Consider the following 22,790-nt stretch of genomic DNA (forward strand, 5'->3'; position numbering starts at 1 on the left):
AATGAACAAATTTTTGCATTGGTGGAACGATTGTGTACAGTCTTGGTAAAGAGTGCTAGAATGTGCTAGTCTGTTGCATCCTCCATAACCTTACACTCAGAACCAATCCACAAGATCTGGAATTGTGCAATGCAAATTAAAATTTTTCTAAAAATGTAAACATTTCTAAGTTCATTGAGTGCTAAAACAAAGCAGGTAGCGTATGCAAATTAACGGCACTATCAGTGGCCCCAATTCATTCTTAGTAAATCCCCCCCATGAATATTGTTAGGTGATGAATTACTCAGGTTCCTAAACATCAAGTTATAAGATCTACTTTTACAACTTCCTCATGAGATAAGGGAATACAACTTTTATATTGAATTTAGAGGCATCGATACTCTAGAATGACAGCTTTTCTTGCAATTAATTTTTTGGGGCTTGGCCTTCAATCTTCCATCATTTATATGAACTACGAGAAAAAAAAATCTTTGACACTTCGAATCTAAAATAAGATACAGAATGCCCGATTTGCAACATTCCCTGGTGCTCTTAGACACTGAAGCAGTGTCATTGTGCTAATTTTTAATTGATATGCAAGGTTACTACATTAGATTTTCTTACTCAGCACAACAGAGTCCCTCGAAAGGATCTTCAAAGTTAAAAGAATATAAGCTCAGCTGATCAGACTTTCATTATAGAGACAAAGTACTGTCCCTGAATCCTTCAACTGGAGATTAAATATCCCATGGATGTCAGTCCCCAAAAGCATTCTCTTTCCACTTCCTACCCTCTCATTTCCTTTGCCGAGCCATTACCCATGATATGACCATCTGCAAACTGAAGGGCAATCAGTGGGCCACAGCGGCAGCACTTTGAATTTTGATACATTAAACCTTCCTATCCATCCCCACAACCATTTTGGGGAGCGGGTTCTGTCTTTTTCTGGTAGTGCTGCACAGTGCAGTCTTGACTTTCTGCCATAACTCTGTACCCAGCAAGATGAATGTAATAGACTGTGAGAGATGGCTGCTGCCCTAACACGATTTTTGGCAGCCAACCAACATCAGCATGCTGAGCTGCCCGGGACTGCAGTACTTACAACATGCACGACTAGAGAGATGGAGTACAAGTGAAAAGAGAGAGAGAGAGAGCTTAAAAATATGATTAGAAAAAAGTGTGTTTTCTGCAAGCGATTTCAGTTGCGATTGTTTGAATTCGAACTGGATTCAAATAACAAATACCTAGTCTCACATTGGCAGATTTTTAACTTTTCTGTCCATCCAAAAGTAATAAGTAATGATTATTTCACAGAGAGAATACTAAACAGAATATGGGTATTTCTTCAACTTTGAGAACTTTTAGCACTGAGAAATTCTAATCCAGAGATTAGTTCTTTCTCACAAGCATCAACCCGGTACCTTTTAAACGCAATTTTGACAAAGAAAAACCTGTGCACCCCTACTCCAAAAAGTTGCTTCACTTTTGACTTGCTATTTTCAGAAGTGCTTTCTGTTTTTCTTTGCTATATGCATCAGACAGTCAGTAAATTGTACTAATAAACATTGTTCCCCTTCTGTCACTCACTCGACGTTGTGTCGATGTTGTGACAGTAGGGGTCGCTCTTGAGAGCCCTGAACACCTCAGATCTTTGAGAAAAGGCCAATGAGAATTGGCGAGTGGAATTTGCATGCCACTCCCCTGGACATACGGGTATAAAAAGAGCTGGCTCGCAACCACTCATTCAGATTTTTTCTTCGGAGCCGAGCGGTTGTACTATCAGGGAGCTGAATACTACTGCTGTTCCATTCACCTCTTAAGAAGCGTATGCTGTTGGATATATGGCGCATTTCCAGCAGCTTTCTCTCCTTCTGCACGACGAATGCAGATTTCGCCCCTGGGCACTTCGACAGCGCTAAAAGAATGTATATTCCTGCTAAAGAGTATATTTTCTCTATTAGAGCACTCACATTGACGTTGAACATCTTTTTAAAGACGTGTCTTTATAAAGATGCCTTTCCGTTTTTGTGTGATTCCTGGATGAGGTTCTCTCCGCTTCTGACGGCCACGGGCGCTGCCTCACGTGTCTGGGCAGCGATCACACTAAGGCAACGTTCGTGGATGGTTCATGTTCTCATTGCGAGAATATGACCATGGCAACGTTGCGGTCGCGGCTTTCCTTCTTCCGGGGGAAAGCCACTCTAGCCGCCCCCCTCAACTCGCCTTTTACCTCTGGGTACGAGGCCGGCCCAGCTGGTGCTGGAGGCGATTTGGGGGCTTCAATGGGCGCGGCCCCTGCCGGATAAATCCCCGTGGACCTCCCATTCCCCAGCATGCTCGTTTGCCCCCGGCAAGTTCCGAGAGGAGACCAGCTTGCCCCAGGGCCAGCTTAGTGTCCCTTTCGGAGCTCCGGAGCGGGATGAGTGTTTGATTGCTCTATCGGAGAGCGTACTGGCGATGTCAGACGCCGAGGACTCGACTGGGCTGCCACCTTCAGGTCAGCCCGCCCAGTCTGAGGCTGATGGTGAAATGACTGCCATTCTTGCCAGGGCTGCTGCGTGTGTCGGGTTGGAGTCCCTCCCCTAAGCCCTCGCGTCTAGATGATTGGTTCCTGGGTTCGGAGATCCGCTCACAGCCACGCACCCCCCCCCCCGTCCCTTTCTTCCCGGAAGTGCACGACAAGCTGACGTGGTCGTGGAGGGGACCTTTTTCTGCCTGAAACCGATCTCCCAGCTCGTCCGCTCTCACTACCCTTGATGGTGGGGTGGCCCACGGGTATACGGAGGTCCCTTAGGTGGATAAGGCAATTGCGGTGCACCGCTGCTGGTCAGGCCACCTCTGCCCTGCATGCCATGGCCCTCCTGCAAGTACACCAGGCCAAGGCACTAAAGGAACTGCACGTGGGTAGTCCTGATCCCGATGTGATTCAGGAGCTGTGCTCGGCGACCGACCTCACCCTCCGGGTGACGAAGGTTACGGCGCGAGCACTTGGGCAGGTGATGTCCACCCTCGTGGTCCAGGAACACCACCTGTGGCTGAATCTGGTCGAGATGAGGGACGCTTTCTCAACGCCCCCATCTCCGAGATCGGCCTATTTGCCGACACCGTCGAGGACTTCGCCCAGCAGTTCTTGGCGGTGAGGAAGCAGACGGAGGCTATACAACACATCTTGCCCCGGTGCGGCTCAAGATCCCGTATCCCGTCTGCTCGCCGAGGGTGTCTCCCTGTGGCAGCGAAAGCCACATTCTCAAAAGAGCAGTTTCCTCACTCCCTGGGTCACATAGCCAATGTTTACGACCACCGTTATCATGGCAACCGGGCATTGAGCACCTGCGACTTAGACACCGCGAACACGGGCCCCCCACCTTCGCACATCCGGTCGCACCACACTCACACCCACGGCCAGGTGGTTGTGATGGACTACGAGGACGGTCAAAAAGACCCTCCTCCCCATCGACGACCCCCCCGACGCCGGGTACATGGAGCAAGGTAAGTGCTTCGAGGGTTCCCTCAGCGCAGCCACGAGTTTGAGACGAAGCGAGGCTCCTCAACGTGGCATCCCCTGCTCCCTCCCTCCACGAGGCCCCACCCACTGGTACGTTAAACGCGATCGTCCCCTTAGTGCCCCTCACCCGTAGCTTGGACGCATGGCTAGCGCTTTCCAACACGTCGCGGTGGTTGGCCAGGACCATCCGACTCGGCTACGCGATTCAGTCCACCAGGCGCCCACCCCGGTTCACGGCGTCCGCTTCACTTTGGTGAGGGGCGAGAATGCCGCCACCCGCAAGGGCACGATAGAGCCTGTCCCTCCAGCCGAGATGAAGAAAGGGTTTTACAGCCCTTACTTCATCGTACCGAAGAAAGGCGATGGGTTGCGGTCAATCTTGGACCTACGAGTTCTGAACCGGGCCTTGCACAGACTCCCGTTCAAGATGCTGACGCCAAAGCACATTTTGCCGTGTGTCCGGCATCAAGATTGGTTCGTGGTGGTAGACCTGAAGGATGCATACTTTCACGTCTTGGTTCTACCTCAACACAGACCCTTCCACTATGGTTTTCTTTCGATGGCCGGGCGTATCAGTACAAGGTACTCCCCTTCGGCCTGTCCCTGTCCCCTCGTGTCTTCATGAAATTCGCAGAGGCAGCTCTTGCCCCGTTAAGGGAAGTGGGTGTCTGCATACTCAACTACCTCGACGACTGGCTGATTCTAGCTCACTCTTGAGAGTTGCTATGTGCTCAGGGACAGGGACCTCGTGCTCAGGCACCTCAGCCGGCTAGGGCTTCGGGTCAACTGGGAAAAGAGCAAGCTCTCCCCGGTTCAGAGCATCTCTGAAGGGCTGCACGGTCGGTGCTGAACTGCCTGAAGTAGTTCATGCATAGAACAGCGGTTCCACTGAAACTCTTTCAGAGGCTCCTGGGGCATATGGCATCCTCGGCGCCAGTCAAGCCACTAGGGTTGATGCATATGAGACTGCTTCAGCACTGGCTTCAGATTCGAGTCCCGAGATGGGCATGGCGCCACGCCACATATCGTGTGGCCATCATGCCGATCTGCCGCCACTTGTTCAGCCCTTGGACAGACCTTGCATTTCTACGGGCAGGAGTTCCCCTACAGCAAGTGTCCAGGCACGTCATCATTACGACAGACACCTCCAAGCGAGGCTGGGGCGCCGTGTGCAATGGGCACACAGCCGCTGGCTCCTGGACAGGACTGCGACTATGTTGCCACATCAACTGCCTCGAGTCGCTGGCAGTATTGTTTGCCCTGCGGAAGCTTTTGCTGTTGATCCGAGGCAAGCGTGTGTTGGTCCGGACGGACAACACAGTGACAGTAGCGTATATAAATCGCAAAGGCGGCTTACGCTCACATCACAACTCGCCCGCCGTCTCCTCCTATGGAGTCAGCGGCGACTGAGGTCGCTGCGGGCCACTCACATCCCGGGGAACCTAAACGCCACAGCGGATGCACTGTCATGGCAGGTGACACTCAGGGGAGAGTGGAGACTCCACTTCCAGGTGGTCCAGCTGATTTGGAGTCGGTTCGGCAAAGCACAAGTAGACCTATTTGCCTCCCGAGAAACCTCCCACTGTCTGCTCTGGTATTCTCCGATGGGGGCTCCCCTCGGCCCAGATGCGCTGGCACACAGCTGGCCCAGGGGCTGCGCAAGCATGTGTTCCCCCCAGTGAGCCTACTTGCACAGACCCTGTGCAAGGTCAGGGAGGACGAGGAGCAGGTCACCCTCGTGGCCCCGTATTGGCCCACCCAGACTTGGTTCTCAGACCTCATGCTCCTCGTGACAGCCCCTTTGGCAGACAGTGGAAAGGGAACGCTGTCTCCAAACAGAGGCTTGCCCACTGGATCGTGGATGCCATCGCTATGGCATACCAGGCCCAGGCCGTGCCCACCCCTTCAGGAATACGAGCACACTCCACAAGGAGTCTTGCATCCTCATGGGCACTGGCCCATGGCACCTCTATAGCAGACATCTGCAGGGCAGCGGGCTGGGTGACACCCAATACCTTCGCGAGATTTTACAATCTCCGGGTTGAGCTGGTTTTGTACCATGTTCTTTCAGGTATGAACAGGTAAGTTCGGGAATACGGACAGCTGGCCGGGTGTATCGCTTGCGTATAGTGCCTTTCCCCTCCAAAGAGGCGAAGATGTGCGCTTCTTTTCCCATGCGTGTTCACGAACCCGTGAACCCTGGATGTCCTTCCTCCCTAGCCCTGTGGCTTGCAAATTCAGCGGAGGAATTCACAGCTGGAATCAGTACGTGTGCTAATATGCCCTTACTGAGGTAGGTGCTCCACAGGTGCCGGTTACTCCGGTAACCCCCTGTGATGTATTTTCCGCAGTACGGTCTCCCTGTCAGCAGACCTGTGTCTCCCTTCGACAGAGCCCTCTCTGTCCCAGTCGCTGTGTTTGTAGAACTCCTCCCCTTTCAGGCAGGACCTACCTCCGCACCTCTTCCATGTGCAGCTCTGAGCCCACATGAAGTGCTTGCCACATGTTACCTCCCCTCCAGGCAGGATCTGGTTTCCGCGGGGTCTTTTCCCCCTGAAAGAATAGGATAAGAAAAGAACACCTTCCCCGGCGCATATATTGAGTGTTAAAATGGCCTCAGCTGAATAACTGAATACTCTGTGGAGAGAAAACATAGAGAGAAAAGGCCATGGCAGGTGCGGCCTGCTTCCATACTAGATACATCTCTTCACCCCCTAGGGATGTGGGGAACTATAGAACGTTTTTAGGGCATTGGGGGAGGCTACGTGCAGACCGGTGCACCTGCTACTACGCACGCAGCAGCTTGCTTGCACCTGCACCAGCAGTCCAAGTAACACGGTTCAGCTAGTTGTGGCATTTCGTATAGGGACCCCTAGTGTCACTACATCGACACAACGTCGAGTGAGTGACAGAAGGGGAACGTCTCAGTTACTGTCATAACCTCCGTTCCCTGATGGAAGGAACGAGACATTGTGTCCCCCCTGCCACAACGCTGTACTACCCGCTGAAATGGCCGGGACCCTGTCTCGGCTCCTCAGCACACAACCTGAATGAGTGGTTGCGAGCCAGCTCCTTTTATACCCGTATTTCCGGGGGAGTGGCATGCAAATTCCACTCGCCAATTCTCATTGGCCTTTTCTCAAAGATCTGAGGTGTTCGGGGCTCTCAAGAGTGACCCCTAGTGTCACTACATCGACACAACGTCTCGTTCCCTCCATCAGGGAATGGAGGTTATGAAAGTAACCGAGACATTTTCAAACAGCTTTCCTTAATACTTTCTCCATCTGCCATAGGTCAAACAGATAGTCCTGCACTGAAGTCTTGGTTGAACAAATGTTGCTGTGTCGGGTAGTGGGGAAGCTCAAATAAACAGACCAATAATTTGATGGTGCCACAGAGCCATGTGTTTACAGTTCTTTCAGGAAATGAACCTATGAATGACTTCTATAGTTGACTTTGCGATTCTTAGGGGATTGCCATATATCTTGAATTAGACATAAGCTACAATGAACCCATAGGCTGTTTAACTCATGCATGAAGCAGATAGATGGTGGCCTTTCCTGCAAAATGTCCCAGACCGGTGATGGATCAGCCCAGCCTTACCAAATCAGTCCTATTTTCTGGCTCTGCGCATGCTGATTTGGGAAGATAATGGTAGTAAATGGGTGATAAAAGACTTTCATGATAAAACTCATGCCACCTTCTCCTATCTATTCTTGGGAGATTTAGGAGATACACCTAATTTCCTTTAACCCAGTCCCCTAGGAAAAAGATACCTACATAGTCAAATAAACGCACATGTTGAACTACTTCTTAGAGCACAGATCAGGATCTGTGTTGCTAGTTCAAGAGATGCGGCCAGGCCTCTGTTACTAATTCAAAAACATCACTTAATAACTAGTAATAATGGCTTGGGCTGTTTTTTACAAGTTATTGGAGAAACAAGGACGTGTGTGTATTTGAGAGAGAGAGAGAGAGAGAGAGAGAGAGAGAGAGAGAGACCCTTACAAAACTTGCAGCAAATTCACCACTGATTATTTTCACATGCAAATGAGTTTTGCAGCAAACTGGCGGCAAATTGTCCATTGTTGCCAAAGGTTTGCTACAGTTTCAGCACTACCGGTGAAGAGCTACAGACATTCTGGCAAACATTTGTGGCGAATCACATGGCTTCTTTGCATGTGAAAATTATGAGCACATTTGTCTCATTTGTGGCTAGTTGTGGCTATGAGGTACATTTGTGGCTAGTTTGCCAGAACTCTAGATATTTTGTAATGGGAGAGAGAGAGAGAGAGAGAGAGTGCACGAGCACCTGCATCTGTCAAGACTCCCAAGTTGTTTAAATCTCTTCCTCAGCTGCAGTGTTATGGGGGTCGTACATCGTCACGGCGGACGACATGGCGCGTTCTAAAATTTGAAACAATTGTTTTCAATGAAGGTACACACACTACCACCTGGCATCTGTCTGTGGCGCCTAGCTATGACTCTGGAGACTGCGCAACTTGCATATCATTATCAAAAGAACATAGATTATTTACTCTAGCGTTGTTCATTCTTGAAGAAGGGAAAAACCTTGGTAACTTTTTTGTGTACTGTATGCCACCTGAATCGCATCGACATGCCTTGAGTTTGATACCTACGCCATGTCCTAGCCGCGACTCCCGTTCAAGATGCTGACGCCAAAGCACATTTTGCCGTGTGTCCGGCATCAAGATTGGTTCATGGTGGTAGACCTGAAGGATGCATACTTTCCTAGGTCCTAGGTCTCAACTGGTGTGCGATAGCCTTAAGTCAGATTGCTGAGGATAATGGAATTTTGGTCAAATACATCCTATTTTCTTTGTGAATAGCCATCCAAACGGAGGACCTCCATGAGTGTTTTGAGGTAGTTAGTTCGTTTTCTCCTCTGCCATGTTGAATGTTTAAATCTCCTACCAATGCAGAAACTCTGGAGGGTAAGCACATTGAGTATGTGTGATTACATCTGTTGTGTCTCTCAGCTGTGATAAGCCTTAATGCTGAAGCTGTTAGTTTAATTCCATTTCCCAGCTGTAATTCGAACAAACAAGGAGTGAGAGACAATGCCGATGACTTCAAAGAAACCGTTCGCTGACCGACAGCGGTGACTCAACCAACGAGCATCAACTGAAATGGCGCATAACACATTGAAATGGTCTTTTGTCGCCACCTGCTGGCTAAAATCTTTAATGTCACAGGTATGAATGAAAATCCCCACCTTTGGCTGCTCTTTTACACATCTGCGCTGCTCTTACACTTTAGTTTAGAGTGCCACGAACACAAGCGGAGTGATACAAACAGTAAAGCGTCCGAGTGCTGATGTTCTGAGACATCAGCACTCTTGGAACATCTCTCGTCCAGTCAGATTCGAGGACCGGAACTAACTGTTGTATAATAATAATTATATATATTAAAAATAAAATACATTCTTTTTAAATATAGATTTAGCATATAAAAAGTGCAATTCATGCACTTTTTAATTGCGTTTTTGGAAGATATATTTTTCTAACATATTGCACTAACAACAACATAACAGTTTAATTTGATCAATTAGCAAAATGAGTAGAGAGAAAATAAAATAAAGGAAACAAATAATAAAAGCCTCAAAGTTTCAAGGTGAAAATATCATATTCGACTGTTTTATCAATTAAAATGTGATCATATTTTATACTGTATATATTTGTTTAATTATATTATATATAATTTTTTCGATGTTAAAAATACATTTTTAAATCCCAGTTTAATATGCAGAGTCAACTAAATAAGCCTTTCGTGGGTTAATTCCCCTGAAAAGTATGAAGACTATGGCTGTATGGATCACTGAAAACAGTGATCTGTTTTGGAAAAAAATCCCGACCAGACAGAGACAGCACCACTTTTTGACTTTTGAGTTTGTCAAGGAAAAGTTCAGCTATTAATAATATTTAGACATCATTATTTTGGAGTTATGGAGATAGGATGTCAAGTCCTATTTTAATTTTTTTATTTTTTTGGAGGTTCACAAAGACAGTTGTATCTTTTCAAGGTGGAAGGAAATTATTAATCATAATTTAATAGAGACGGATTAAAGACATCACATGACACACGTGATTATGGCTTACATATGGACAGTAGTGAAGGTTTTCAGCCCTGCATTCTGTGTGCTGCTGTGGAGATGATGCTGTTGGTGGTTGTCGCATGTGGTATCTGTGCTTGTGGTGGAGGTTAATGCCTCTGTAGGGGGAAGGTGTGGCGCTGGGCTCTGGGTGTTAAGCAGGTGTGAGATAAAGACAGATGGAGCAAGAGAGGAACACAGAGTCCTTGAGTTGCAGCTCTCTGCACGTGCCAGCACTCCACGGTGGACTCGGTCACCCATCACAGTCCTTCAGTGATCACCTTCACACACACATGTACACACGCATGCTGCATGTATACACACACACACACACACACACACACACACACACACACGTTGGTGCAGCTATCCTTATGAGGACTCTCCATAGACTCTCTTATGAGGATTTTTATACTTTACGAACTATAGATTCTATCCCCTAACCCTACCCATAAACCCAACCCTCACAAAAAACTTTCTGCATTTTTACATTTTCAAAAAAAAAAAAACATAGTTTAGTGTGTTTTATAAGAGATTTGAATTATCGGGACACTAGAAATGTCCTCATAAACCACATTTATAGCATAATACCCTTGTAATTACCAGTTTGATACCTAAAAAAAATTCCTCGTATACCACACATACACACAAACACACACACATACACACAGAGAGAGAAAGAGAGAGGGAGAGAGAACAAGAGACTTATGTTTCACTGTCCATTAGGACCAATAGGACTTCATTTCTGTTTATTACTGTTCATTTTCTTAATTTACTTTATTACAGTTTTATGTTTGAAATAAATAATTAGCAACAACATTTGTACTTCTCTTTGTAACACCAGGTCAGATTTGACTGCAAGCATAGTGTGACATTTTTGCAAAAACTGACACTTCAAAACAGTTTTAATGTCTAAATATATATCTAAATGCATAACTTGTTATAAAATTTATAGTTACTACACAGTAGGTGGCTGCATAGAACACTGCAGCCATCTACTGGCTATTATTGTCACAAAATGGTGATGAACAAGTGATGTTATTTGTATTTTTTCACACAATGGCAGCAATCTGTCCCCAATACATGACACATTCTCATATTTTCTTCATGGTTTAACTTATAGAAGTGTAGGTTTTTACTTTTTTTGAAGTTACATAAATGTGCTTATTTGCATATGCAAATTAATTGTGAAATCAATAAATGTATATGTAAATAAGATCTAAAAAACATAAAAGAAGTGCATAGTTTGATTGGTTTGTTGTTAAAATATGCTGTCTACTCACTGTCTAGCAACAATTAAAACACGCAGTTTTGGAATATGTATTTTTGTATTGAGCTGAGAGGTCAGTGTGTGATGTTTTGATCTTCTGATTGGTCACACATCGTCTCGTCATACAGATTTGCAGGTCAGAGTTCACCAAATTTGAACTTTTGTCTGTAGCAAAATGCAATATTTAATCATATGAGCTTGACATATTTCTACAGTTGTACAGTATATAATGCCACGGGCCATGCATTTTAAGTCTAGGCATTCAGTGCGATTCATGCCATTAAGAAAACACAGTTTCACAATGAATAAGACGCTATGCCTATCATACATTATGTTGCAGCTAACAACTAATACCAACTGACATTTTAAAAACACGTCCACGCACGAAAGCCAGAACTTGAAACGACACTTAATGCTCAAGCAAGCCTAATTTTAACTGCAGCATGACTGTTTTGTGAAATGAATGTCTCCTGGACAGACATTCAAAAATCATAATTTTTCATATGAATCTACTAAGGAGGTCTATAATACCTGCAAAAATCTTCCTAATAATATTTGCGATTTAAATGGTGCTTGCAATAAATTTCGTTTCATTAAGGTACACGGTAATGCTGCGTTCCATTCAAGTTGGATGTGGGATATTCCTACTTGATATCTCCAACAATAAATGCATTCCATTCCCCGATATTCGGAAGATGATGTTTAAGGAAACAAAACTGCAATGCTCCCGTTAGCTTAGCAGGGGTTTGACTCTCATTAGAAATGTCTCCTAGCAACCCAACTGATAAACAATGCTGCAGCACTAGCATTTGTGCTTCAGGTTTACGATTATCAAAAGAGATTATAATGTTTTATACACCTGTTTCTGCAGGCATTTGTTAAACAAGCTTTAATATCATGTAATGTGGAAACGAACTCATTTATCGATATTACTTAATAAAGTGAATGTTTATCACTTACTTTGTATATCTCCCTAAGTGTCGACATGTTTGTGTGACATCATGCCCCTGCATCTCTGCAAAATCAGAGTTGAGAATTTCTGCACGAGACTACAAGTTGTAATTCTGACTTCAAGATGCATTCCATTGCACTTTTCCTAGTAGGAAATTGTAAAATCCGACTTTCCTAGTTGAATGGAACGCAGCACTACTTTTCAAAACTTGATCCGACACTGAATGCTCAAGCAGCCTAATTTACACTTAAAAACTCCTGATGTTGCTATAACAATGCAAAAAGCACTTACCAATTTACTTGAAGTGAAAATCAGTCCTCCTTTCCTGTTTAATAAATTAAGCAATCACATGGTCATGCACAACATCTTGTGTTTTTAAATCCATAAGGATCTCTTTCTCAATGGCGATAGCGGCAGTGATGACAATCTCGCGCTCTTCGCTTTCAAATTACGTACATCACTTAAAGCGTGATTGCGTCACTCAAGGCCAGCTAGAAGGCCTCGACCGGGACATATCCTAAAGATCACACCCACCAAGAACAAATAAATCAATCTGATTGGCTGATGAATCTGACAATCTGACTTTAGTTGCTCATTCATTTGCACTGTTGAGGGATTCTGTGGAAATTCTGAAGGCCTGAGGGGGTGGAGCTCAGCCTCACGCACTGCTTCAGGCATGCAATTTGTGAAACAGTTGTCACACTTTGCTTGTAAGCATCAAGGAATAGATTCTGACTGGATAAACTTTTCGTTTTTCTCTATTTGTTTGTAGATTAATTAAGAGTGGAAAGTGATTAAAAATACATAGGCAAAAAGGTGACTGAGAATGAAAGGATGAAAAATATTTATTTATTTGGCATGTTAGGCCAGCAGAGAAGGCTTTGCCGGCCATGAGAATTCTCCACTGCATACACACATGGGTATATAACAATTTTCCATTTCTATGAGACACACACATTATCACTCGCACACATTTAAACACGCTCAGGTAAAGAGTAGCACATGTTGTTCTCATCTACCCACACTTCCTCTCACAGTAAAGCCACACACACACACATACACACATACTGTCAACTGCACAAAGATATGAGGATATGCCACCTGTCAAGTATGCCATCTCCAACATTTTCCACTAAAACAGACACATACTTCACCAAACACGCTCTCTTTATGTAAAACAGTGCATTTTAAGTCCACATTGTGCCATTTAAAAAAACTCAAGCATCAATTTGACATTTTTCAGAGAGCTCTGTGCCTCTCGGCCAACAGGCGCACAATGACACATAGAGAAGACCCTCGAACCCTGTTAGCTTTAGTGTGGTTAGCTGCTTGTAATGAAGAGATTTACTTGAGGGACTCTGGTCTGGTCTGCACGAGTGGCTGAGCAGTAGGTAGTGCTACACTGCACAGAGACGGCGTTAAGAGTTTTCAGAGCACTGCTGTCTCACGCGGCGGCACAACGACTTTGTCACTATCAGATGAGCTAATTAGCCTCAGGAGCACAGATTAACAGCAGTGTGCTGCAGAGGAACGGAGACAAGAGCCAGTGCCATGTGAGTGAAAACAACTCTAATTAAAAACAGACAATGAGAAACACTGGAGTTCAAACGGGAGAGGGAAGCTGCGGCTTTCGCCTGTGATCTTCAAAAACTTCGCTTTGAGAGAAAGCTGAAAAATGAGCTAAATTTAATTGGATTGAAAGGAGAATTGATGCATTTATGTATGTTTGAAGGAAGTGAAACTGTCACATTGTAATGGAGCTGAGTACACAAACTCACCTAAACTGTCCTCTCTCCCATGACGCACTGGAAACACTGAATCGTTTAAGTAAATCGATTTTTTTTTATAGATATACATGTAAATGACTGATTAAAGTAATCGATTCACTTGTTTAAGTGTTGGAAACTCCGATTCATAGTGAATTGGATCTTTTGGACAGTTCAGATGAACCAGTTCACATAAATGTTTCAATGATTCACCGCCCTGCGCAGGATGAAAAGGACTTTACCTTCTTTTTTAAGTAAAATGTTCAGTTAACTGCTGCTGTTTCCATTTGCGTAGATAAAATAAGAAGTTTTCTAGGTAAGTAGTATATATTAAAAATAAATTAGTTCAGATTTGTCACCCTTTTCATTTACCCTTGCGAAAATGAACCACGGTGTTATTGTCGTTTTTATTTTTATTTTTTTTTTATTTTTTCGGAAACCATGATTTTAATGCAGTTAACCATGGTTTAGTTAGTAGTGTCACTACTTTTACTTAACCACTCTCCAACACAGATTCATCTGTCCACTTAATTCCAAAGAAAAAAAGTTTGTCTATGTAATCTTTCATCAAAATGTCATAACTTGCACCACCTCTGAAATGACTTTTCATTACAACTCACATACCGAATCCTTTTATTTTTCAACCCCTCCCCTCCAACTATCTGTCGTATAGAGATCACTTTTTATCATCCAACCTATTGGCGATGGATAACATGCCGTCCTGTTTTATTTTATTATTATTATTATTTATTTTTTAATTATCTTGCACTTGGAAATATAATATATTACAGAAAATGGTTTGCAAATGCCTTTTTATGTTACTGTAACTTCAGAGGCAAAAGACCCATACAAATGTGTTTAGGCCCATTTAATACAGTAATGGGCAAAGAGAGTATAATAAGTAATTTTTGTGTTCACACAAACCTTGAATTTCATGCATACATTTTTATGTTCCCAATTTCAGTTGATACAAATACAGTCACTATGTTGAGCAATTCATAAGAGCAGGTTCGAAGCAAAATATGTGTTGCAGTGAAGCACTGTCTGACTGTCTCCAAGCCCAATATATTCTCTCTGAATATACACCAGCAATTTTCTTTTCAAACCTGAAGTTTGATAAAGCTGTTCAGCACAAGGATGTACTCTCTGCTTCAAACAACTGGTAATTCAGGATGACAGCTCTCTACAGAATTGTTCAGTTTCAGCAAGTTTTCAGTTATGTCAGCTAATCTTTTCCATGGATGCCCCAGTGGGTAGTTTCAGTTGCTGTGAGGCAATTCTCATAGGTTAACCTTGCCCTAAAATGAAATCCCTTAGTCAACTTTCCTGAAATCCAGGGCTTTCTAAATGTTCTCATTTTGTACAAACTCATTCAGTCTTCACTGAACTTAATTTGAGGCAGTTTTCTGAGTTGCTGTAAGCCTGCTGTTCTTGTGGATGTGAACTGTTCAAACTAGACCACATCATAGTTGTACAGTTATGACCTATTGATTATGCTAGAGCTGAATTGCTGGCTGCACAGTGTAATACAAGTGTGGATAATTGTTTCATTTAGTTGAAGTGAGTCACTCTGAACAGTTAATTGGATCAGTTTGTGATATACGGTAAATTCATATTACGACTGTTCATCATGCAGCAGAATTTGAAGTCAACATGCAGTGGCAATTCACAACCCATTTGACTTTCACAGTGTGACATTTTTCCAAGTGAAACAGGATAAATGATTAGATTGTGAAAAGTGGGCTATCCTTTTTTTTCTACACATTCTTAAAACAAGACTTTAACCACCAAACTCATTCCTAAGGTTTAGGCAAGAACTGCCATATAAATTCCTTCAGGACCTCCCGGATGCAGCAGCAGTGGAGGGCCACAGATATCTATTCATACCTATGTTTGGAGACCTTAAATTAATATAAACTGCAACACATCCACTCCATATTCATGCAAAGCACAGTTTATGTTAATGGTTATTGACTGTTAACAGAACAGTTCACGGGACAGACCTATTAACAGATAAACGAATGCATGGACGATGACTTAACCGTTTCTTATCGTGTTTGGTCTCTATCTGTTCCATACGATGCCTTTAATCATTTGAAAGAGGTTTGATAAACACTGTTTTAACACTGTACTTTATGCTATGCAAATGAGTTCCATACTAGGGTGGGCAACACCGTGGCTACTTCAGACACCAGTGGCCAATCACATTTTTATTGATTCCATTCATAAAAAAACATATTTTACAACATAAAATACGGAATCAGATATATAAATTAAACCCTTCCCCCCGAACATCCCCCCCACCTGACACAAACACAAATGACAGTGGTCTCTTACAATTATAGCAAAAAATTAGAAACAAACAAAAAACAAATACTTTCAAAAAGCAAGAATGCACATACACATCAAACTAAAAATTAAAAATCAAAAATCCCTCTCCACTTCCCCTCCCCGAGAACCCTCCAAAAAATCCAAATATCCACCCCACTTCCTATTAAACAAATCCCACTTTCCTAACCTTCTGAAGATTGCCTCCTCAAATGCCGCAACCTCGCTCATCTCCCCACACCACTCCCAAAACGAGGGTGACCCAGCCGTCTTCCACCCCCTGAGTATTATTCGCCTGACCACCTACAAATTTGTGAGGCAAAATTACATAACAAAAAATACTTTGTAAAATAAACCCCAGCCAATAGGAAGAATGAACACAAAGAATGTGTAGATTCATTCACAGAACTGTTTCAAAGGTGTGATCTTCCACAAAACAAATTCCAGCTGATATAAAACCATTCAGATTCCTCGGACAGGCACACGAATGTTCAGTGAGCCGGCTGTTATGAGTTCAGCGGATGACGTAATCATTCCAATGTCCCGTAAAAATACTCAACAAAACAAACTCCAGCCAGCAGGAGGAATAAGCACGAAGAACGAACAGATTAATCAACAGCTGTTCCAAAGGAGTGTTATTCAATAGAACAAGCTCCAGCCGCTAGGTGGAACCAATACAAAAAGAAACAAAACTGGCATCCCGGTTCCCCAGATGGTCGAGTCAATTCACTCGGAGGCTGCATAAAAGTATATACCATGACTTACACAATCCGTCAGCTTTATAAAAGACATCCTTTGTGTGAACATGTAGATATTTTGCGGTCATCCGTAGTGTCCACTCTCAAACTGGCCTGGAACTTCAATGCAAAAGTAATCTTTCGTCAATGCAAAAGTTTCTTTAAGGAAAAGTGTTATTCACAAAACAAAATCCAGCCACTCGGTGGAGCCAACGCAAAAAGAAACCAAAATGATGCCCAGCTTCCTCAAAAGCCAGAGTAAGTACAGCGAGTCAACCGACTCACATGAGAAACACCCAATGGTTTACTCACCCATTGATTCAATAAAAGACATTACCTGATTGGGACATGTAAATACTTTGTGACCGTACTTCTTTCTATTCTCAGTTTGGCCGGAAACATCAGAGCAAAAGTGATCTTTCTCTGATGTAAGTGTTTCTTATAGTCCTTGAACTGATCGCGTTTCTCTCTTGTTGAACTCGCAAAGTCCGGGAACAAGAAAATATTATGGTTCTTCCAAGAAAGCTTCCCTTTGTTCCTCGTCTGGCACAACACAAGATCTTTATCAGATGATCTCAGAAATCTTGCCAGAATCGATCAGGGCCTATCTCCCTCAGCAAATCTGTGAGCTGGGTCTCTGTGAGCTCGCTCGATTTCCAGCTTGTGGCCTGTTATGTCGAGCAGACTCGGGAAAAGCTCGTCTAGGAATTTCACCATATTTCTGCCCTCCTCATGCTCAGGAATTCCAACAATTCGAACGTTATTCCTGCGGCTTCTATTCTCAAGATCTTCAAGCTTTTCAAGGAGATGTACCAAATCAACTTTAGTCGCGGGCGGATTAGTGGTTAATTCCCTCTCCGAAGATTCCAGACAATCGATTTGTCTCTCAACATCAATCACTCTTGTAACTAACTCAGAGAATTTCGATTCACTTGTCTGCATTACCTACAGTACAACAGTAGCCTAAAACAGTGCTTAAATAGCTATTTGGCTATTGGTTAATATGAACCATTAGGGCACGCAGCCTAGACCACATAAGCTGAAAAGTCGTTTCAGTGTTATAACATTTTGATGAAAGAATACAAAGACAATTTTTTATTTGGAGTAACACGCATTGATCAGCTGCACACAATAAGACCAGAAACATGCATTAAGAAAGTGACATGGGTCCATTTTGATTTCATGTTGACTTTAGAACAATACAGTAGAATGTTCTCAGTTTGTCCTTTACAAAGTCGTGTTAAGTAATTATCACTTTCTTGTGATCTACTCATTAACAGTTTTTGCTGCACATAAACCAGGCATCAACTATAAAGTTGTGTCGGTCTGCTGTAAATGTGTGGTGAAAAGCAGTTTGCTATATCGTCACCACCCTCTTCCAGAGGATAATGCAGCCTGGTTCACTCAACCCTCTTGCAGATATGATGTGAACGAACAGCTCAGACTGATGAAAGAGGAGCGAATTGTCAGATCTGAAGGTTGAAGTCTGCACATGTCTCTGTTGTCAGAGAGGCCCAGCCCTCATTAAAATCAATTTCTAGAGAGCGGGAAATGTGAGACCACATGTCACACAGGTTGAATGCAGACCTCATGGGCTGGTGGGCAATGGCATTGTGCTGCACACAACTGCTGATCCGGGAAGACCAAAACTCCTGGACTGAAAACAGAACCCCTCATGCATTTACATGGCGTTCTGTCTCCCAGAACAAACTGACGTGACATGAATACATATTGCATGAACTTGGATAACTTCTGTTCTGCTAAGTCAGCCTAAGAAACACAGAAAGGTTGTGTTTGCATTTGTATCTATTTTTATTTCTCCAAAATAATTTTAGGGTAAACATCTGAGATAAAGTTGATCCCTAAATGAGATACAACTGAGATCTCCATTACATTTTCTGAGATATGAAAGCGCAACATCTGAGCAATCAAATGTTCCTCTGGGCAGAAACCAATATGCTGAAGAACCTGTATTTTTGGCTCTCCAAAAAAACAAATATTCAACTCATGAACCCTATTGACCCATTTCATGTGACGTCACTGTATAACCGTGCCACAATGTTTGAAACCGAAACCCCAAATACAATCAGTTTGCGGCAAATAGGACAATGTGGGATGCGGCAAAAGTCAGCGACAGTAGGCAGATATACTTGCCAGTCACACATAAGACTCACCAGTATATGAAGATGAAGCATGTAAAACAAATATATAGATGCCCCTGAAAGTCAAATTTGGCAATATTTGTGCTGACTTCGGACCTGTAAAAATATTCCCTGAGACTTGGCATGGATCAAATGCAATTATTGATGTATTTCTTAAAGTTGTTTTACAGGTGTTTTTTCAATCACTGCCATTTCTTTCCCCCACTGATGGTCACAAATATGTGCACTACAATGAAAAAGTCAAGTGACTGAAACAGGTCAATACAGCAAAAATGATTGTTGTTAAGATTATTATTATTATTATTATTATTATTATTATTATTTTAAGAGGTTGCAAAAAAAATGGAAGAACCTTTTTTTTCAAGAATGTACTTTTTAACCTAGTGATTTCTATGATTTATGTTTGTTTTTAACATTTGGCCACCTTTTACCTTTTTCTGCTTTAAATTTACTCATTTAGAAGATGCTTTTATCCAAAGTGACTTTCAAATGAGAAAAATTTGGAAAGTGTGACAATACAAAATTTCAACATTAATAAAATACCATAGATTATGTATTCAGGGAAGCTCACAGAGTCCTGTCTTCTAGCATAGTAATAACACTCCCTTGATTTCATGACATATTTACGCACATCTGGTGTACTCTTCAGCTTGTAAGGACATCACAGTCGCTGGCTGTTCATTCAGGGTAATTCCAAGATTGCTTTGTGTGATTTTGAGCACTTGTCTTTTGATAAAAGCTAATTACACCCTCATTTACAAAAGTAAGCCTGACACAACGTAACATCACATTGCATTAATACGGTTTGACCACCAGAAGGGACACACAGAGCATCACAGATACTCACACTATGGAACATTAACAAGTGTCTGGATGATTGATGAATGGAGGCTGCGGATGCAATCAGAACTTATTATCTGCTGTGTCAAAATCTTTTGTCCTCATGGCCCTCATGGAGCCCTTTTATTGTAATGTTCTGACCCATAGTCCTTATGGGTGCCTGTCTTACTTGCATGTACTACTGACAAAGAGAGCAGTCACCATTGAGGGTATTTATAAAAAAGAAAATTAAAAAAAAGATAACACCGGGAACTAATTTATTAGTTTTCAATGCACCTTGTGTTAGAGGTTATCCTCCAAATCTTTGTGAAATGTTGTTCATGGACTTCCTGTTCTCATTTCTCTCTGAGGTTTCCTGAAGCTCAACTGGTAGAGCACGATGCAAGCAATGACAATGTCATGGCTTTGATTCCCAGGGAACAAACAAATTGATCAAATGTATACCTTGAATGGACTGTGAGTTGTTTTGGATAAAAGCTTTAGTCAAAAACATAATTTAAATGTCTTTCTTTCTCTCAAAGGGGCGACCAAAGATATGGGGAAAATGCTGGGCGGCGAGGAGGAGAAGGACCCTGATGCAGAGAGGAAGGAGGAAGAAAGACAAGAAGCCCTCAGGCAACAGGAGGAAGAGAGAAAGGCGAAGTACGCAAAAATGGAGGCGGAGAGGGAATCGATTCGACAGGGCATCAGGGACAAGGTAAACATACCATGAGATAATCATCATAGTCTCATGACAACTCGTAATAATTTGTACAATATGGCGAAATCATATGATATCATATGACTTGGCTTGTATGAAAAGATATGAATTTTATTCCAATAGAAACCAAATTGATACAGTACAGGCATCAAATTTTACCTAGCCTCCTATTCAACACTTTATTTTAACAAAGAAAACTTATGTGAAAACATTTGGTTACTCATTCCATATTTATTTATACAGTACAAATGACTAATGAATGTTGATAACCTCTAACACTCTTCTCTCTTCTTTTTCCAAACCCTGATGTTTTCTTCCATGTTACAATACCACGCAACCCCCCCCCCCCCCCCAGAAAATTCTAATTTTTTGACATTAAACTGTTTTAGTACCATTAGACAAAATAAAAAAAGCAATCGTAAAAATTGCACATGCTTTCTTTCTTTTTTTTTCCTCTGTGTTCTCTGTCAGCAGCAGCAGCAGTGCATGTGTAGAGCAGATCTAGTCCGCCAAGACCAAGCCCATACTATGTGGAATATATGTTATACTACTTCGAGAGTTATCCTAACTGAAATAGATCGATATAAACATTGACACTTTTTCACAAATAACCATTAGATGGTGGCAAAAACATGTGAAACTTATATAACATACACTACTGGTCAAAAGTTTTGAAAAACTTGACCGAAATGTTTCCCATGATATTCAAAATCAAAATGCTTAAATGTTTGAAATTAGTTTTGTAGACAAAAATATAATTGTGCCACCATATTAATTTATTTAATTATAAAACTAAAATTTAATAAAAAAAATAAAATAAAAAAAGTTTTTGAAATTGATGACTTGGACCAAATAATAAAGAAAAGCAGCCAATAAGTGCCCAGCATATAGATGGAAACTCTTTCAATACTGTTTAAAAAGCATCCCAGGGTGATGCCTCAAGAAGTTGGTTGAGAAAATGTCAAGAGTACATTTCTGAAAATTCTAGGCAAAGGGTGACTACTTTGAAGATGATATTTTAAGATATAACACAGTTTTTATTTATTTTGGATTTTGTTTAGTCACAACATAATTCCCATAGTTCCATTTATGTTATTCCATAGTTTTAATGACTTTACTATTATTCTAAAATGTGAAAAAAAATTATAATAAAGAATGAGAAGTGTTTCAAAACTTTTGACCGGTAGTGTACGTTTTTTGGCTTTTCAGCTCAACAGAGAGTGAGACAGGAGCCATCAAACGTTGTGTATCATATTTGATACATAAGGCATTATAGAGTTAAGGGTTTGGGTAAGGAGTTACACTTTATGGTTAGGTTTAGTTTTGTGTCAGAAGTTAAACTTAGGAAAAATCATAACAACAATAACAAGTCGTATGATTTTATATAGGACAACTTGTACCATTTCTTATGATTTTGTCATCTCATACTATTCTAACAACTTCTCATGTGACCAGGTTGAGATATTTATCCACCATTATAAGGCATCAAAATGTTAAAATGACCACTCAAGACTAGTGGTTCTCGATATGTGTATACCACCAGTGGTATGCCACAAGACTCTGGAATTTTACATTTATATGCCACTAGCATCACCAAAGGAAATGTCAAAGAGGTCTCTCAGAATCAGTTTACTATACCAGCATTATTGCAAAATGATTTTTTATGTGTCTCCTTGTATGTATTGCAACAATTTTTTGATGAAGCACACTGTAACAAATTGCCAGGATTTTACAAGATGTAACAGTAATTTCTTACAATAAAATACTGCTTTAATAATTCTACTGTAAAATCAATGCAGGCTATGCCATTTTCTGTTATAACACAACACATTACTTAAAAAAAATTAATGACAATATCATACTGCATTGTGGGATAATTGTATTTAGTTTGAAGTTACCATTATGGTATTTAGTGTTCCCTTTGAATGGAAACTTTGACTTATTTAAAGTAAATAAATGTTCTTCTAGCTGACACAATTGTGTTTTTAAGAACATTATTTTTTGCACTGTGCTGCAGGCAGCAAATTTGTTTAATTTTGAGATTTACTAAGTCAGATCAAGATGTGTAGTCTACACTATATGGTGCATTTGTAAGAAAAAAAATAGTTGTAATTAAACAATGAGGTAGTGAGTCTTGCAAGGTCATACTGTGATACGATTGATCTGTTGCACATATACTTTTAGTAAAGTTGGCAGTCAAGTACACACAGATATCAACACTCAGCATACAAACTCAACAATGGTGAACAATGGTGACAATTAACAAATATTGCAGATTAACAAATATACACTTGATAATTGCTATTCTACAATACAGCACTGCTACATTAGAGTAATTTCCTGGACCTGTTCAATGCGAAGTCACAGTATACAGCTGTCTTGTAATTGTAATAAATTGTTGAAATACTACTGCAAAATATACTGTGAAAGTCATGCACT

The 22,790-nt window shown here is 42.0% G+C and overlaps 1 protein-coding gene across 2 annotated transcripts in view; it reads left to right on the forward strand.

Annotated features, from left to right (window-relative positions):
- The window catches only part of LOC127417624 (complexin-1), a 100,061-nt gene that overhangs the window by 55,926 nt on the left and 21,345 nt on the right, over positions 1 to 22,790 (forward strand). For both annotated transcript variants that reach the window (XM_051657671.1, XM_051657673.1), the window contains exon 3: positions 20,173 to 20,348. In XM_051657671.1, coding sequence (XP_051513631.1) covers positions 20,173 to 20,348 — 176 coding nt within the window. The remainder of the gene's footprint in view (positions 1 to 20,172; positions 20,349 to 22,790) is intronic.

This window comes from Myxocyprinus asiaticus, chromosome 27 (assembly GCF_019703515.2).
Source record: "Myxocyprinus asiaticus isolate MX2 ecotype Aquarium Trade chromosome 27, UBuf_Myxa_2, whole genome shotgun sequence".
Lineage (NCBI taxonomy): Eukaryota > Metazoa > Chordata > Actinopteri > Cypriniformes > Catostomidae > Myxocyprinus > Myxocyprinus asiaticus.